The sequence below is a fragment of the Clytia hemisphaerica genome, unplaced genomic scaffold, assembly GCF_902728285.1.
Source record: "Clytia hemisphaerica strain Z4C2 unplaced genomic scaffold, Clytia hemisphaerica genome assembly, whole genome shotgun sequence".
Classification (NCBI taxonomy): domain Eukaryota; kingdom Metazoa; phylum Cnidaria; class Hydrozoa; order Leptothecata; family Clytiidae; genus Clytia; species Clytia hemisphaerica.
In genome coordinates, this window is record NW_027103564.1 from 1,058,045 (window position 1) to 1,077,956 (window position 19,912).

Genomic DNA, 19,912 nt, shown 5'->3' on the forward strand with positions numbered 1-19,912 from the left:
TTATACCAACCATATTTTTCCAACATTCTGCCTGCAGAACAACAAATTTAATCTGTTTCGTGCCTCATTAAAACTCACCCTGTTTTTAGGTTAAAATTAGCCAGAAGGCTTTTTGTCTTCTTGAAAGTGGCTGTAACCTCTATCCCTCTTTTTTTTCGCCAAGGTCTGTTGTAGAGAACAAATTAAACAATAGTCGAACATGAGCAACGCACTGGGCTCAACTTCAGTATTTTTCAAACTATTTGGAGGCCCAATTGTAGCAGTTGCGAAAAACTCGTCCCAGACCCCAAGAACCAAAATGTTAAAAACACCCCCAGATAGTCACCCAAGGAACAATTTCACGAGTTGACATCTTATTCTTCATATCATTAACCACCTAAGGATAATAAGCAAATATTATAATTCTAAATTATAAGAAACAATACCCTTGGAATAGTCTCTTGTAAAATTGGTCTTTGGATAACTAGAAAGAAGAATTGATTTTTATATTTTACCTGGTTATTTCAAAGTTTGATTTGTTTATTGGAATTTTGGACTGTCTAGGCAGTGACACGTATGAAAAAAATTGGTTTCTGTAAGGGTTGGTAAACAACCAACTTTGTACTCAAAGAGTAACACACTTACATGTGATGATGACCATTCTTGGATTTCAGTTGAATTCCACTTCGATTTTGAAACAGCTTCTCTCCAGACTCTTCCTTGTCCGAGAGTTTTTAACACAGCTCTTAAGCTGAACTAAAAGAAAATTTTAAAAAAGGTTAGAAATAATGAAGAAAAGGTGAAAATGTTTACTCTAGGTACCTAATAGACAGGGGGTGGAATAAGCCGGTGGGTGGGGAAATCTCAAAAGCTTAATAAGCTTAATAAGCGGGTGGGGGTGGTTGGAATAAAAGTGTCCTAGGTGGAAAATATTTTTGAAAAGCAGCCTAATACAAAAGCATCAGGGCAAAAAAGGAGATTTTTTGAAAAATTCATTTGCGGGGACGCTTATTAGGTACGCGAGAGTAAAGCTAAAACTTTTAAATTCAAAAATGTACACATCAGGTAGTATTTTTTACTGCAAAATTTTTTTAAATTGATATACTTTAATACATCAATGCCAGAATGTTTTTTAAAAAGTTGTTTTAGTTGATAATGCAATCGAACGAAATGACGACACGATTGAAGAAGACGTATCAAATGCTATCACTGAATTCCTCGTCCAAGGTTAGCTGATAATTTTGCTTCTATTTTTTCCAAGATCTGATCTGATCTGATCTCCGAGCAGTTCCTGATTAATACACAAACTGTGTTTCTCTTTGAAATTTTTCATCCAGACTTCGTGGTAAAGCTCTAACCTTGGGTTATTGGGGTTGGCAGATGAGGAGTATGTACGGACGGGACCTCCAAAAACCGACCCTAAGAGAGACCAAATTTTAGTGAAAAGGTGACCCTAACAGAGACTTTTTGAATAATCCCCCCTCGAGCTCTAATCCACTCATGGCTATTTTTGGCTCGAGCCTGAGAATTAAAAATCACCCCGAATATTAAAACAAAAGGGTTACACACTATTTTTATAAGAACCAGTCAATTTTGGCTCAGACTGGGCTGTTCTTTTATTGGAATTTTTCAGGCTTAAATTTTCTTATGATGTTGGCTTAATACGCTTAGTTTCTTTACTTAATAACTTAAAATGGGTTTAAAATCTGTTAAAATTAGTAAGTAAGCTGAAGCTCAGATTGTTCTTAGGTTTTGGCCAAATTTCAGCCTCGTGTTCTTATAAAAAAGCGTGTAGTAGGGAAGCGTACGAGTTTTGTTTTCGCCTATGTACTACCTCTCAGTTATAGCCCCCAAGGAGAAGGAGTTTACTAAATAAAAAATGTATGTCAACAGGCCCATCCAATGAAGAGATCGATAACGAGGATCCAAGCCAATGCAACTTCTTCTCTGAAGGCACCTGTAAGATGGCAAAATCGAAAACAAAGAAGAACATCGATTGGGTCCAGTGTGATGTCTTGTCTTGTAGACTATGGTACCATACAAAATGTGTTGGGCTAAGCTTTTCTTCAAGTCAGGAGAAAGCAAATTTTATTTTCAATTGCCCCTCGCATAAGTCCATAGTTTACAGGACAAAACTTCACTCTGCGACATGTCAACTTACCATTGAAAAAGATGTTTACATGGACCAAGTCACTGCATCTATTGCAAACAATGGTAGAAAATTAAACATTCGATTAGGTCCAAATTATGTTGAATATGAAGGGAACACTTATCATATCGCTCAATTTTTGGCAATGCAGTCTGGACGTGCGTACACACCAATGGCATCACGCAAAGAGAGGTGGAAGTCTTCTAATATGAGCGACTACTTTGAAAGACTGCGTGGTGACATTGGTGATGTTTGTGCTGGCCAATTGGTGTTTTTTGTTCATCATGATGGGTCATCGAAGAAAGTAAAGAAACTTAGGACGATTCAAAGAGTTACAAAACGGTTCTCTTCAAAATCAACTGCAATTCTACATTCGGGCAAGCTTGCTGAACTCAATCAACTCCAAATAACCATCCAAGTCTCGTCATCTGATGACACAGTTTTAAAATCAAAAGAATTTTGCATTGTTGCGGGTACACACATTCTGAAAATATGTCAGGTGATTAACACAACTGTAATTGATGAAGCTGAAACAGCTTTTCATAGTTTCTCGGAATGCATAAACGAGTCGAATGAGTCAAACCCTGAAGAAATGACTGTTAAAGTTTTAAAACAAGTTTTAACTGAAAACGGTATATCTTTCAAAAGCAAAGACAGGAAGGCAGATTTAATAAACAAATTCAAAGAGATGGTCAAAAATAGATCGAAAGGAGCAGAAGAGAACGATGGAGAACGATGATTGACATTATAATATTTATTGATTAATACTTATTATATTGATATCAAGCGTGATGTATAGCCTCAGATCAACAAGCCTCCGGAAAATTTCGCGATTTTCGCGAATGCCCCATTAATTCGTGATATTAAATTCCCGCGAAAAAAGTTTTTTTGTTGATTCCCAAAAATTAATTCCAACGAAACGCAGCTTTTAGATTTTCTTTGTCAGTCTTTGCTTATTCGAACATTTTAGCTTATTTTGCCTGTTTTGTCTTTTATCTGAATTTGCGAAAATTAATTCCCGTGAAATATATCAATCTTGCTGATTAGCGAAATTAAATTTAAATAAAGCACGCGAAATTTGGCGAATGACGTGACGCGAAATTTTCTGGTTATTAATTTGATTCTTTACCTTAAACGTTGTCTTGCTCCTTTGTTACTGTTATTGTAATTTAAGTTAATTAATTGAAGAGTTAAAAAAATTATTGCACAGGAAAAATGAAATGATACTTGTCATTCTAAAGATGATCTAAAAAAGAGGAAAAATTCATTCAATTCAATTTGATTAGGTTAAGATAAATGAGACGTTTTCTCAAACAAACGTTGTTTGTTTCGAAACAATGAGGTAAAACCCGAAAAACTATAAGCGAATCGCCTACATATAATCTGAAACCGTCATTTCTTACGTAAAGTGGTACTTATGGGAAATAATTTTCGCGGTGACTAATTTTCGCGGTGACTAATTTTCGCAGTAGACATCCTAAAACGCAAAAACTTTCCACCGAAAGGTATACTGCTAGAAAAATTAATCGAATTGGTTTTGCTGCGAACTAATCGAACAATGTCTTGATCGAACTTAGATCGAACTAATCAAACCATTAGATCAAATCGAATTAATCGAACCATTCGATCAAATCGAACTACATCTTGATCGAACTAGTCGAACAAACTCGAACTTAATCGAACTTAATCGAACTTAATCGAACACTCACAATTTTAAGGAAAATCTGAAAGTTCGATTAGTTCGATTAATCGAACTCTAATCGTTCGATTAAGTTCGATCGGCTTCGATTAGTTTGATTAAAAAATCGGTTCGATTAGTTCGACTGATCGGGTCTGGTTCTGATTTTCTGATAAGCCTGTCTAGGTGCTCTAGTTGTGTTGATGTAATTGTTGTCATACTCTCTGAAATCAACATTCTCGCTGTCTAAAGTCTAGTGGTTGGTAGCGCTCCACTTGTTTGCAGGATATGTGAATTAGCGACTCACATTAGTAAAGTTTTGGTTAAAGAAGTTCACACGTATTGATATAGACTATGCTATAGTCTAAGACGAGTTTCATCTAAGAGAAACAAACGTGAGACGGGAATTTTTTACGGGAGTAGCTGTTGTCTTAGACTATATCAATTTGGTAGAAAAGCAGAAATTTTGAATTTTGGTTAGCGGTGTGATCGGCCGGCCCGGTTCGAACAAAGTTAACAAACAGTCGATCTGACTGGTAAATCCCGCGGCAGTTCTTGCTGTGAATACAGATTGACCCAACTGGAATAATGATTCCAAAACAGGACAGGGCGACAGAAAGTTGATCTATATGTAGGGCTAGCTGGGTTGCCAAAAATAATCGGTCTAGGGTGAAATTTACAAAACCGCTCTTTAAAGAGGCACTTGAATACCTCATGAGCAATTGCTATTTCACATTTGGTAATAAAATCTTTAGACAAACAATAGGTATTACGATGGGCTCGGACCCAGCTCCCTTTATGGCTAATTTGTTCTTATATCATTTTGAAAGTCAATGGGTGAAAAGCCTCAAGAAAGAAAATTTACAAAAAGCAAGGCGCTTTTCAAACACTTTTCGATTCATCGACGATCTTTTAACCATCAATGATGACAATTTATTTATGGAAAACTATAAAGAAATCTACCCTCCTGAACTTCAGCTCAATCTTGAAAGTTCAGGTGATACTATTACTTTTTTGGATCTCTCATTAACCAATGACAACGGTTACATAGATGCAAAACTCTATGACAAAAGAGATAACTTTCCTTTTTCGATTGTTCGTCTTTTATTTGCGTCGAGCAATATTCCATCTCGGATGTTTTATAACTGTGTGGGAGCTGAAATTTTGAGGATTGGTAGGGTCTGTTCCAGTGTGAACAATTTCATTAGTGCAAGTATGTCTCTCATTGACAGAGCAAAGAAGCAAGGAGCAAAGATTACACGGTTGGAAAAAGTTTTGAGGAAAATGTATGGTCGCCATCAAGTTTTGAGAACCTTTTTCAGTAATGCGAAAAAAATTTCAGATTCATTACTCCACAATTAAACAACAAAAAAATTTTGGACTTGTCACTTTTCTTTTACTAATTTACTAATTTTCATTTCTTTTTAATCGATAGAGTCGTTTTATATTTCAATGTGTTGTATCTTTCTCTCTGTCCAGTATATTTGTAGTTTATGTCTAAGTTTGTTGAGTTTGTCTCATTTCCTAATTCGTTTCCAATGTGTACGGCCACTCGGTTACGGGGTTCCGAACCGGGCTCTCGGTCAACCTTTCAACTTTTTCTCTTTCTTTCTGCTGAACTTCACTGTATGGTCAGAAATTTTAAACTTTTTTGTTTACAATTTGTTTTATTAATTCTGGCGATAATGAAACCCGTAGTTTTTGAGCTGTGAGTGATTGTCCGAAATAAATGAGAGCTGAGTGAATGATGAGACACTTAGTGTTTTAGCGCTAATACTAGATTGTCCGAAATAATATCAAAAGGTAAAGTAGGCTATCCAGGTTGGTCAGAGTAAGTAAACAGAGACGATTGAGTATTAGCCGAAAGTTGAAATGTATTGAAACTCAACATGTGAACTATTCAAAGTAGATATAAGTTATAAGTCTAACGCAAAATGCTAAGGAGGGAATTGGGGGAACATTGGGGATGTATCAAGGCATGAGTAAGACTGACACACAACTAGCCGGTGTTACGAAGTAACCCAAATCATCCCTAACGCGAATGACTAAAAAGCTGACTACACTAGTGAAAGAGGGGACAAAGACCCGTTGACCCATCGGGTGAAAATGCGTGTGTATGAAGCAGCGGAGAGAAAGAATGTGAATGTATTTGTACCTGGTAAGCGAGAAGTTGAACCCACCTTCCTGGGTTGATACGCCCACCGTGCTGGGTCTTGAGCAAAGGGTTGGACCCAACGTTCCGGGTTACTGTGCCCACCGTGCTAGGACTTAAGTATGAATCAGTGCGATGAGGTAAGAAGTGAAAAGTGTGCCCATACCATAAGTGTGCGTCATGTATAGAAACTAGTCTGTATATAAGTATGCCTTGATACAACCCAAATCGCCTTGTTTCTGGGCTAAAAAACCAAGGTCTGGAAAAACCGTGAAACAAGGACTTAGTTGCGCAGGAGATGCTCGACGAGTGTTGATCATCGACCTAAAAGAGAGAGAGGAAACAGCAGACAGATTGGACCTGAAAGGGCAGGGTGGGAAGGGTGAATCTGAAAATCTGAGGGACCTGTGCTCAAGGAGGGCCAGAGCTTAAATAAGCCTAAGACCATGTGGGCTGGACTAGGTTCCAGGCTCCTCTAGCTTGTGTACCTAGCTCACTTCTCTCTGACACTATACTTGTGATGTGCATCTAGGCTATAGTAAGTAGAGTGTGATGTGCATCTAGGCTATAGTAAGTAAGAGTGATGTGCATCTAGCCTATAGTAAGTTGAGAGTAGTAGAGAGGTAAGTAGAATGTTGTGGTTTAATTATCTGGGAATTAATCTAAGTTATAAATAACTCCACTTAATTCTGGCGATAATGAAACCCGTAGTTTTTGAGCTGTGAGTGATTGTCCGAAATAAATGAGAGCTGAGTGAATGATGAGACACTTAGTGTTTTAGCGCTAATACTAGATTGTCCGAAATAATATCAAAAGGTAAAGTAGGCTATCCAGGTTGGTCAGAGTAAGTAAACAGAGACGATTGAGTATTAGCCGAAAGTTGAAATGTATTGAAACTCAACATGTGAACTATTCAAAGTAGATATAAGTTATAAGTCTAACGCAAAATGCTAAGGAGGGAATTGGGGGAACATTGGGGATGTATCAAGGCATGAGTAAGACTGACACACAACTAGCCGGTTACGAAGTAACCCAAATCATCCCCAACGCCATCCCCAAAACCCTGTACATAATGAACACCAAAAAAAAAAAAGATAATCACTAAAAGAAAAACTAGCTTAGATCATGTCAGGGTCCCACACGGACGTAGTACTGGATACCTTTGCCATAAGTTTTTGGAAGTCAGCAACAAGGTTGTCAGAGACTCGTAAGTAGCGGATGTAGCAGTCACTAGACCATCGACCGAGTATTTTGATAAGAGCATCAGAAGCGCCAGCAGACAAAGCAGCAGAAGCACCACCTATTCTAAAGCTGTGGGTGCTAATGTGGTTGACTCCCGGGAGCGCCTGTGAAAGTAGATTGCTAATATGTCGTCGTGTAAGGAATTGTCCTTGGACAGTTCGAAAGAGAGGGAGTGGGTCATTGGGTAGGTAACGCAGGTAAGAGAGCATAGCAGTGACTGGGTCAAGGAGCGCAGGGACTCTACAGATGCGCAAGGTGTGTCCAACTCTAAAAGGATCTGTTTTGCTACCCTTGATGCGCAGGAACATGATACTGACCTGTCTGTTGAATGAGATGTCTGATCTCGTTAGATGTAGTGAGCTGTCATAGTGAGTTGTAGATGGAGAGGTGTACTCAGAGACCCGAAGAAGTCCAAAGAATGCTGTAAGAACTGCTGCCATGTACATAAATTTGTCTCTGGTAGGCATTTTTGACTGCCGGATGTGATTGGCGATACGAAACATGTGTTCAACTGTTATTGGAAGCTTTGGTGCCCTGCGACGAGAGTTACCTTGGGCACGGCGGATACCACGTAGTGTGTGAAACAGAAGAGGGTAGGAAGACATTGATGAACTAAAACCAAGCAACGTATTTTGGTGAAGTACTCCACAGACGTAAACCTTGATTGATCCGTGCGCCAGGCCTCGGTTGGCTTCGGCTGTGACAAAGTAACACAATGAAGATTCACGTACTGGAAAAGCAAGGATGCTAAGAGAACCACAAAAGTTGATGTAGGAGCGAACTCCTGTCATATAAGTGGCTGATGTGGATTGGGCGACAGACTGTCTTAAGAAGCTGACCAAAGATCTTTCCAACACTGCCAGACTGCCGGTGGGATTGGTGATGGAAGCGGATGTGCGGAAGGGCAAATTGACAAGAAATGATCGACCTGCAACCGAGAAAGAAGATCTGCATAGACATTATCAACACCTGGAACATGCTTAAATGAGATGGAAATATTGTGACGAGTGCAGAGAAAGAACATTGAACGCATAAGTGCCGAAATAACCGCATCCTTAGAGGAACCTGATGCCCATATTGTAACAATAGCCTCGTTGTCCGTGAAGACACAGATGGACCTGTGCTGAAGCTGGTTTGACCATGTGCTGATGGCTGTGAAGACAGAAAACAACTCGAGGAGAGCGATGTTGATACCTACCGTGTCGTCTGGCCATGGTTCAGAAATCCATTGATTGTGGAAGAAGGCTCCAAGGCCCAGCTTAGAAGCATCAGTGAATAAATTGAGGGCAAAAGAAGATGTAGTTGGCTGCTGGAAAAAAGAACATCCGTTCCAAGACTGTAGAAACACAGACCACATGGCAAGATCCTCCCTAACTGAGACCGAGATGTCTATGTGATGATGCAGAGAGCGAACAGAGTGAGCAAGATCAATAAGACGTCTGAGAAAAATTCTTCCGGGCTTAATAACACGACAAGCGAAGGAAAGTGAACCAATCAATGATAACAGCTCTCGTTTAATGCATTTGCGTCGAGTGGACCAAAGAAGTACTAAGCCGCGCAATTCTGTAAGTTTCGGTAAAGGAAGTCTCAAAGTAGAAGCCTGAACATCAATTTCGATACCAAGAAAAGTGAGGACTTGAGCTGGGCCTTCCAGCTTGTCCTCCGAAATGGGGACACCAAGCAAGGAGAAAGCTAGGAAAACTTTATCCCTTTTAAGTAAGCAGTCCTGGAGGGAGTGGCCTGCTAATAAAAAATCATCCAGGTAGTGGCAGATACTGGGGATAGAAAACTTATTGACCAGGATCCAAAGCAAAGCGTCAGCGAAGCAAGTGAAAATAAAAGGTGAAGATCTCATGCCAAATGGAAGACACATGTCGAAATAATACTTACCCCTCCATTTGAAGCCCAGCAAGTGCCAGTCATTAGGATGGACAGGGCAAAGTCTAAAAGCGTGCTTGAGATCAACCTTGGCGAGAAAGCAATCTTTGCCAAACAATCTAACCATCTCCACAGCATCGTCAAAGGAGGTGTAATGGACAGAGCACTCTTCTGCGGGGATACCGTCATTGACTGAAAAACCGCGAGGGGATGAGAGGTCAAGGACTATGCGTTGAGTGCCATCTTTCTTAGGGGCTGCGCCAAGAGGGGAACACTTGAAATTGGAAAGGGGAGGGGATGCAAAAGGACCAGCAGTGTGTGAGCGTTTAAGTTCCTTGACAATGGCTGTGGAGATAGCTTCCTCATTGAGTGATGCTGAAAAGTTGTTTGTTGTAGAGTTAGTTGGAAGAGGGCCAGAAAAACCAACATGAAAACCGTTACGAAAACCTGAAACTAAGTATGAGTGAATGTAACTGTCATAACCACAAAGTAGAAAATCAAGAGCTTTAACAAGAATAGGGGAAAAAACAACAACGTGGGGAGGGAATGCTGCCTCTGAGAGAAGGTCAAGCTCTTGGGAGGAAGGATTCCCAAGTGACTCAGTTGCCCCCTCTGGCGACGTGGGGGCATCGGATGATGGGATGGTCCATGCCACAAGCGAGGCACTTGTGGACACGGGTGCAACCTGAGCATGAGAGGCCCTGATTGTACCTGAAGCACACTTCCCCTGATGTTCCTGCGGCTTGGGCTTTCTGGGGGCGTGGGAATGAAGACTGGCGCTGCCCACCCTGAGGGGCGAGAAAGGGCTGACTGGGCGCAGGAGCAGACTGGCTCAGGGTGGAAAAAGCAGAGTTGGCAGGCTGCAAGAAGGAGCGAGCACGGGACGCTGTGGCGCTGTTACCTGACTGCTGAGGCGCAAACGAACGCTTTCCCGAAGCCCGCCTAGGGCAACTGGAAACCAGATGGTCGGACCCCCCACAAAAGTAACAATTACCCCTTCCTTGGGAGCCCCTGACGTGTAGGTTAAAAATTAAGTCATTTGACTGGTCCCAACGTTCCGATGGATTGTTTGCAACATGGTGTCTGAATGCCTGATCATATGCGTACCATGCGCCGAAGTTGTAGGTATAAGCCAGGTTTGAAATGAATTGCTGGTACCTAATCAGTTGCTCAGTTAAATGAGGACGGTAAAAAAAAAAATTTGCATAAACACAGTCCAAGCTAGGAGCCACGATTGCATGTCAATCACCTTATATTTGTAGTCCTTCGGGGTATCGTTCCAGGCATCGTCTTGAGCAAGGCTGAGGCTATCCCCATCGATTAGAACCTTCAGCGACTTTTTGTCCTTATCATTTATGTTCTGGGGGAGAAGGGAGTTGAGATTAATAAACTCACCGCGTTGAATTTGTTGAATAACTCTTGCAGGCGCGGGCGGAAGCAATGACGATTGTTGCTGGACGGCTGGAACATGCAAAGGAGCTTCGAAAAGGCCATTATGGATATTTGACGTGTCTTGCTGATGGACCGGCAGCCGAGGGTCTGGAAAAGTCGCATTCAATCCCGACGACGGGTTCGAGGGACGACACGACGACACCAATTGGGCGGCATGACGGAGGCTTCTTTGTTGTTGTTCAGACGTTTCCCTCAACTGGCTTGTAAGTTGAGCGATCAATGGCGCCAGGCTGCCTAGATGGTTTTCCTGTGATTGGCTTCTTGTCATTATTGGAGGCCTAGTTAGAAGAGGATCCAACATGGTGGCAGGACGACGTAGTGTGACTTGTGCTGGGGTCGCTACAGGGGGTTGGTGGATGGCAGCAAAACGTGGATGTTGCTGTCGGCTGGACATGGTTTGTAAAACGAATGGGTGGTGATGCTCGCCACGAGGTGAAGCTGGGGTGGTGAAAATTCTTGGGTCGTCGAGGGGTGGTCTTACATGGATCTGTTGCATCATCGAGAGAGGAACTGTTGATGTGTCTTCTGCCGCCGGTCTTGGAGTTTGGGTAGGTAAAATTGGATTTGGGGATTCAGTGATGATCGAGCCGCTAGGTCTTGGCATCATTGGATCGTTGAGTAAGAAACCATCGTACGATTGGTAGCCACCTTGGCTAAGGTTACCGAAAGTGTTCAGGTTGGTGAGGGGAGAGATTGCAGGATTATGTTGTGGAATTGGGTTACCATCTGGAGCTAGGGTGAAGGTTGCTGTTGATGTTTCTGTCTGTTGTTGGGTTGTAGGAGTTGTGGATGCTGCTGCTGACGTTATTGTGTTAGTAGAGCTTTTCTTTGATTTCTTTTTCTTGGGTGTTGCACTGCCAAGTTTTAAGGATAAGCTTAGGCAGGCAATAATGATGATATTACAGATTTTCATGGTGGTACAATGTAAAGTGAGGATTGTTAACGATTGCTAAACTAAAAGTCTGAATCTGAAAATCTGAGGGACCTGTGCTCAAGGAGGGCCAGAGCTTAAATAAGCCTAAGACCATGTGGGCTGGACTAGGTTCCAGGCTCCTCTAGCTTGTGTACCTAGCTCACTTCTCTCTGACACTATACTTGTGATGTGCATCTAGGCTATAGTAAGTAGAGTGTGATGTGCATCTAGGCTATAGTAAGTAAGAGTGATGTGCATCTAGCCTATAGTAAGTTGAGAGTAGTAGAGAGGTAAGTAGAATGTTGTGGTTTAATTATCTGGGAATTAATCTAAGTTATAAATAACTCCACTTTTAATCCCTCTTCTCTGTTTTTTTATGTACGAAATAGTGTCTGATCAACACTATTTCTTCTTTGGTAAAGATGACGGGTGGCTCGCGGGCGCCAGAGAGTGCTTACTCTTGGTACCACACCTGACTCTAGGCTTTGTCTTCATCTTGCCATTTTCTTTTTCTTTGTATAATTGTTTGTTTGAATGTTTTGTTGTTTTGTATCATATTTGTTGGTATTGTCGGTCGAGCAATTGGGGTGTGATGATGTTTCAGCTTTTGCTGAGATTATATTGAGGGTAGTGTTTTGATCCATGAGAGATTTTCAAACTTTTCTTAGATTATAATGTGTGGAAATGTTTTATGCAATTCTTTGGCATTTTAGTCTCTTAGCCTTCTATTAGTTAGTACTTTAGTTTGTAACTTCTTTGCAACAAGGTGTTTTATGTAAATGGTTTGTTTTGAATTTACTTTTAACAAGCAGAACAAAAAAGGGTATTAAAGAGAAGAAGAGGTAAAGCATTTTTCTTTTTTGTTTTTATTTTGAAAGACTGATCTTTTCGTAATGCAAACTTGTATCTGTCAGGTTTATCTCCAGTGTATGTGGGTATGTTTTGTCTGATTGCTCTAGGAAAATTTTATGAAGAGTGACATTTTTCAAATATCACAAACGGCTTTTTTGCAAACTAATGCATTATTTTTCTTTATCAATTTTTTTAATTTTCATAATAGGCATAATTGTTGGTTTTGATTTTTTGTCTACATATATAGTATAAGCGAGACCAATATATTTTTTTTTTTTTTTTTACAGACCGCAAGCTTTAGGTAAATTTTAGGTTCGGTCGTGGCGCGCCTGTAAAACAACAAATCAAATTGGTCCCACCTTATAGTCTACCAAAACCAAGTCCAACACATGAAAAATTCAATATAAATCATTGCACTGCATGACTTTTTAGTGAATTCACGGTGAAAAGCCGCAATTAATAATTCAAGATGAAAATGGTGAAATTTCACTCTGAATTGTCGAATTGCAGCTTTTCACCGTGAATTCACTAAAAAGTCAAGGTGCATTTTATTGATTTTTTTCCTGTGCCAAGTTGTCATATATACTGATATAATTTCGATAGCTATTGAAAATATAAAAGTTTCAAAATAATCTTGGTAGTTTCAAAATAGTGAAAAATTATACAAGTAGGTGCTAAAACTTTTTATTTTTAGAAAGGTGTATATATATAACAAAACCTTTCCAATATAATGTTGACACCAACTTGAATTGCGGACAAAAAAGCAACCATTCCTAGCAAGATGGCCATTAAGAAAAGACTTTTGTTTATTTATCTTCTTATGGACTGCTATGTTAGTAATAGTTGCTATTTTGCCTTTCTGTATTCAATATGGGCATTATATAAAAGGCATTATTTACAATCATCATAATTTGGATTTTTTATGAAGAAAGTATAAAGAAAGAAAATCTTAAACACAATCTATATTACCATGCAAAATTTATAACTCTTAAAAAAATTTGAAAGGAATTTTTCAAGGGCAGATTTGTCATGCCAAACAAAATCAATATATATGAAAATTCTTTCATATTTTTGGTAATTTTTTTTTTAAATTTTGAATACAAATCAATTCATTTTTACGTGGGATTTTATGGGCTTGTCACTTTAATGATTTAAAAGGATATTTGAGTAAAGAAATTTAAAACTTGGTTTTATTGTGACTAGGTATTTTTTGCAAAGCATCCGGTTCAGTCAAAAACGCCTTCTCGGCCTCAGGTCTAAAATTGAAAATTTGAACCACAGACTTTTTGGGGAATTTTTTTTTTTAAATATATTTCAATCATCACAGTGACCCTATATTTCAAATCTAAAGTAATTTTGATCATTGGTTCAGGAATTATGATAAATTTTTAGTTTTTTACGAAATTCAAACAAAATTTGTGTTTCCGCAGGATATATATCAGTATATGGTTGTAAAATTTTGGATGAAATTTGTAAACTACCGTGAGATCGGGTAACTTGCATCAGTGGAGGCTAACATACATAGCCTTTAAATGAGTGACCTGGATGGTCATTGAAATACAAAGTTAAAATAAAAAATGGCAGAGTAAAGCTGCGAGCGGATCTGCGTAGTTCACTTGTTTTGAAATTTGGCTGCTTTGATTGGTCAGTCATTTGATGGCAATGCAAGTTACCCGACTTCACAGTTTATCATAGGAACAAATAAAAAAAATTACCTTGACCTTTTAGATGAATTGGCGATGAAAACTATTAATCTTTCAATAATGACATGGTGATTAGCTGAAATTTCACCGTAAATTTATTAAAAAATTGCAGCTTTTCACCTTGAATTAACCTACAGTCAGGAGAAATTTTTATAACTTGCATTCTGTGTATAGTCTGATTGGGCAGCAGATAATTTTGCATTTCTCCAGAGGAATGGAAATTTGAAGTGAAAAAAAGATTCTTTTCGATACAATTTTTTCTAACATCGTAGAAATGTGTCCTAAAAAAATTTATGGTTCAAATTTCCAATAGACCTGAGGCTTAGAAAAGCATTTTTTGAATGAACCAGCTGCTTGCTAAAAATATAGTCAAAAAGAAACTTTTTGTTCAGATGTTTGAAGATGCTTGAGTACAGTACTGCTCTAGTATCATAGAAGGTGTCGTTGTTCAGATGTTGTGGAAAGTGTTGTTCAAATATCGTGGAGGGTTATTTCTTCAGTCATAATGGAAAGTGTTGATCAGTTATCGTGGAAAGTGTTGTTTAAATGTTGCAGAAGGTCTTGTTTAGACACAGTGAAGGGTGTCGGTCTGATATCGTGAAAGGTGTTGGTTGAATTTTGTAGAAATGCATTGGTTGAAATATGCCAGATAACCATGGTATTTAAAATATGTGCTGGTACACGCTGGTACCACTACTTTCACTCAACTGCCAAGCTGAAAAATTGACTATCAAAAAATATAAAAAGATAGCTAAACATCAAACTCAATCAAGCCCAACAAAAAAATAAACGGGAAGTAAAATCTATTAAAATTTAGGCCTTCTTTCTTAGAAGAAACTTTACAGAGATTGAAGATTTTTGACCAGCACAAAATCATTACTTGACAGAACTGGAAAAAGTCAATATTTCAGTCTCAACTGACACTGATTCCTGCTACCATAAAAGAAACTACAAAATCCAGTGAATGTAAACCTTACCTTTAGATGCTACTTTAAGCTTCAGGTGTCAGGCATCAAGTTGAATAAAATTTCCAAAAAATAAAAGTTAGAATTTGTTTGTATAACTAATATTGTCAAAAAAGCTAAAGAAACAGCAAATGCGTTTATGTAAGGTCTTCAGCCTCCAAATTATCATACAGGAACATTCTTTATCACCAGACCCAGAACCATCTTGCTAAAACCCTAAAAGAAAACAACCATTTTTTGGATAAAGTTCACTCCCTACTTGCATCCTTCCCGTGTTGTTTTGGTTTTCTCTACCGAGTTCGTCTATAAATCTGCAGGGATTTTTCCGCAAAAATCACCGACCCTTCTCCAAGGTCGGTAAGGGCAAAGATAAAATCAAGAAAAGCGCCAAATTGATATCGTCCGTTAACACAGACTCTATCCGCCGCGAAACATATTACGTTTTATAATATACAAACTATGTTATATCATAATAATATATTATACGGACGATAGCATCGTCTAGTATTGATATAAATTTGTGTGTTTTTTGTTTGAATTCTTCATTTCCTTCTTCTTTTTTCTTTCTTTTTTTTTTTTTTTTCTAAAGATAAAGTATATTCTTTATAAGAAAACCAATGAAAATGTTACTCCTTAGCGGAATAGAGAAAAATGTGATGATAACAAAGCACAGTATAGAAAAGTTATATGATGTGAAATTTTACAAATAAATATCTAGAAAAAAACTAGTGTATATGTATAAGAATTGCGAAGCGATCCAGGCAATTCACTCGATTCGCAAGTTGCAAGCAAAATATTTATAGGGTCATGCACTAGAAATTGCGATTTTAAAATAGATTCGTAGTCAATTCGTAAATACAAACCCCGCGAAACCCCGACAACTGCTCAAGTCCAGGAAGACCGAGCCCCTTTAGAGATTTACTCAAACACTTCAGGCGTACAAACTTACGACGTTTACTTCTACGGATTTGAGAAAAATTATACAATTTTTTTCATGAATCGTTGGAAAATGAGCACTTTCAAATGAATGTGACTTATAGGTTAAAAATATTCTCTTAATCCATTATGCTCTTCTCTCCTCTCTAAGAATATTCAATAAAAGTTCAATAATCGTTTTTGCTCGGTAAAGCTTGTCTGCCGTAAAAGCATTAAGTATTGTTAGGTATTAGGGTAGTTTTTGTTTTGAACTTGTTTTACTTCCTGTTTCGAATTCCTTGCGTTCGAAATCGAACTTTCGAATCTTTAATTTCGAACGTTCGAATTATGAAAAGAACATTCGGAAAATCTTTTTCCAAAATGCAATTTTTCGATAAACCCCTTAACGAAAGAACTAACATAAACACCCCTGTGTCACATACCCGCTGAAAAACTTCGAAAAAATTTCGTCCCCGGTGAAAAATACCCCTCTAGCTTCTTCAAAAAGTTTCCCTTGCAGAGCGAGACCCCAGAGGCAAGAAAATTAAACAAACTTGAGACATCACCCGGTTTTATTGAGACAGGGATGTGAAAAACAGAGGATTTCAAGACTAGAATTTAATGGAAATAAGTTGACTTATGCAATTTCAAAATTCAATAATCATACGCAATTAGGAATATCGTATAATTGCATCATAAATTCTGAAAAATTTAACAATGTTCTAAAATTATATTAAAACTATTAGCGCTGTAAAATATGAGATGAAAATAATAAAAAACCAAATAAAAAGTAAAGATCTGAGATTTAGAAAGTATTCTTCAACAATTCTACTAAGCAAAATCTCTAAATTTTACTGGCTGTGTATTTTTTCAAAGTTGGGAAATCTAAAGGCTCATAATCTTAAGTATGTTGGAGACAAGTATGACAAGTCTTTTACCCTTGAGTTGTTGACAAACAGGAGCAAACTCACACATAAAAAGTTAAAAAAATATGTGACTTTTTTCTCGGCTGTATTAATTGTAGCACAGAAATTTAAAACAGTTAAAGTGCATCATAAAAATAATGTCAAGTTTTGTCGATTTATTTTGACATTTTACAAGTCATCACCATTATCATTACATTATCAACAATAAAATCCTTTAAAATCCATCATGTCAATGTTCTATTTCTCTGACCACCAATGCGTATTCATAAACAACAAACAACAACCACGGAGTCCACATCATCGAGGGTCGGCCAAGCCAGAATTTAAAAAGCAACAACAAACAAACAGTTCTTCTTCCACTCAATAAGAGGGGAGGAATATATTCTTCCAGGTTAGCCATATCCAAAATATATTATCTTTTTCCCATTTCAAAACATACTAAAAGTCCAAATTCATGTTGCGCTCTCTATTACCAAGAATCAAGATCTAATCATCCAAGGAATGGTTCTCCCACCATCATAATACAGTTCATTTTTCAGCTTTGAACCTCTTTTTGCAACGAAGCAACAACTCCGTTGAGGCTGCTGTCCTGTTGATGAAACAACAAAAATTCCATCTTTTTTCTTTCTCATTCCACAGTTCAGCTGCTTTCTTCATTTCTTTTCATCAAATCAAGCACCGTCTCTTTTCAATTTCAAAACAACAATGATTTTATTTTTCAAAGACAGAGTCCACATTCGAATTCAGAGTCAACATTCAAAAGTCTTTGCCCGAGTCAATGCAACGACTTCTTAAAAAACGAGCGTTTGAACGCTTCTTGAACGCTTCCAGCCCGCGCTGATTTTCCGATCTCTTCTTTAAATTTCCTAATTTAAAGATTAGGGAGATAATCGAAACAGAAACTCAAGGCAAGATTATTTCCGTAATATTTTAGATCTGGTATACATCCTCTAGACTAAAAACCAATTTTCCAAATCTACGGAAGCGACGGGAAGCAATGTATGAGAAAGTGCCGTCTGACGGATCGAAATGATGTTTTCGGTACCGTAGAAAACGCACATCAAGTTTTCCTTGGCGCTCCCCTGGTATATAGAATATAAAGGTACATGCACACGATAGCAAAACTGCTTCGCTCATGTATATTCGCTTCGCAAAAAATCAAATATAGCCTATAGCTTCTGTCATTTGAATGTCCATTGATTGGTCAGGTGCTTTCTTTGGAGTCCTACTTCCTCTGACACAAAGCACAGTAGATCGAATCAGTGCAAAGGAGAGGTTTTGTTCTGATAAAGTTCAGTGTCATTGAAAGAAGTTCATCCCTTTTCTCAGACATAAGTAAGGCTAAAGCCTTGATAAAGATCTGAGCCTCTCTTCCTGACCCCCCATTTGTGGTAAAAATCAATGGGGTAAAGGAGCCACCTTCGACACGAATAATTCTTTCGTTATATTGGCGCTTATTCTCTTTCTCATTGACATCAAACATGCTTTGGGGGCTCTTCCTAGAGTACCTTTGAGCAATGTTATCATTGAATACCCGTACGTCAAAAAATGCTCTCTGGCCTCTAGTCCAGAACCCCATAGCACTGATGTCAGCCCGTGCACCGTCTTCCACAATGGCTCCTGGGTGAAGGTGTTCCCCTGTAATTGGCTCTAAATTTGGTTCGATTGAAACATCCTTCTTCACGTCGCTCAAGAAATGTGCAATAGTGTCCCTGATTTCATTGTGTCTTTGGTACACAAATCCACCCTTGGGGCATGATAGGGCATGCTCCACTGAAAATCGTTTTCCACATGCACAAGATGATGGCAGGTGTTTGAGTTGCCATCCATTCTTTTTCTACCGTACGACCACTCGGTTACGGCACGCCGAACCGGGCCCTCGGCCAACTTTTTAAACTTTTCGATTATGCGTCTTTCTTTCTAAATCTTTTCTTTTCTAGACTGTGCTTGATCAACACTTTCTAACCTTTGGTTAGATGACGGGTGACTCTAGAGTAGCAGGGCAAGCTTACTCATGGCCACACCTGATGCCAGACTTTGGTCTTCATCTATCCGCACTCCATTTATTTCTCAACTTTCTTTAAATTCACTTACCGGTTTTCTCTACGCTAAATTTGTAGATTTATATTTATTGTTTGTCTATTGCAAGATTGTTTATTGGTGGGTTGTTACTTTTTGGTTCTTTGGTTTTATTGTTGGTTTTAAGGTTTGTCGCTGTTTTGTTTTGTTGGTTTTCAACTTTTGTCCTTGTCGCGTTAAGTTGGTGAAAATGATTTCTCGCTCAGTTTGAATGTTTTTGATTTTTAGTTTGACACGCGTTTTCTGAATTTTAATTAGCTTTTTCAGATAAAAACTCTCTAACAACCTGACCAGCACCATCTTTCTTGGAAATTTTATACTTGTCTGCCAAATCTTGCATAATCAACTAAAAAACAAACAGGATTTCAGATTGGTTAGCCTTTGTAGAAAATCGATAAATAGCAGGGAATTCACCAATCTGGGTGATCGTATAATAAATTTTAAAATGACTTTAGATTTTTTACATTATATTGTTGGTGCTTTCAAAGGTCGGAATAATTTCAACAAAGATTTGCTAACCATAATAAAAAAGTTCCTTATACTAACCTTTTGACCATTCATACCTCTAACTTCTTCTAGCATAGCAGGCTTGTCAAACTCTACCTCGTCGAAATTAGTGCAGTGGCATCTTTTTCCAAATTTGCAAGATTCCTCATCAAGTTTACCTGTTAGGAAATAATGACATTCGTAACGCAGTAAATTTAAGGAATTCTAGGGAATAATTTTTTTTGCCCTAATTATCCTCAGTCATTTTTGCAAAGAGCTGTACTATTTGGGGTACTTTGGGGAACTATAAATATCTCTAATTAGTATAGATTGGGATTTTTCAATTCGTCTGAGTCACACACATAACGGAGCCTTATTTGGTATATAAAAGAAGAATCAATGATTTGAATCCAATTTTCAAGACAGTAATTATGAATAATGGTAGGGAGGTCAGTCAAAATTTCAAACTCATCAAATCACTTTGAAAATAGGTAAAAAATGCTAAAAAATGAGGGGTCATAGACCTCTCAGAAAAAAGCGGTT

General features: G+C 38.3%; 1 protein-coding gene across 1 annotated transcript; it reads right to left on the reverse strand.

The window, feature by feature from the left end:
• Nucleotides 1-7,076: 7,076 nt before the first annotated feature.
• Nucleotides 7,077-11,443, reverse strand: LOC136800887 (uncharacterized). Its single transcript, XM_067057497.1, has 3 exons — nucleotides 10,474-11,443; nucleotides 8,266-9,531; nucleotides 7,077-8,128 (listed from the first exon to the last, which is right to left on the reverse strand). Exons 1-3 carry the CDS (start codon nucleotides 11,441-11,443, stop codon nucleotides 7,077-7,079), a joined length of 3,288 nt encoding a protein of 1,095 aa, XP_066913598.1.
• Nucleotides 11,444-19,912: the final 8,469 nt, after the last annotated feature.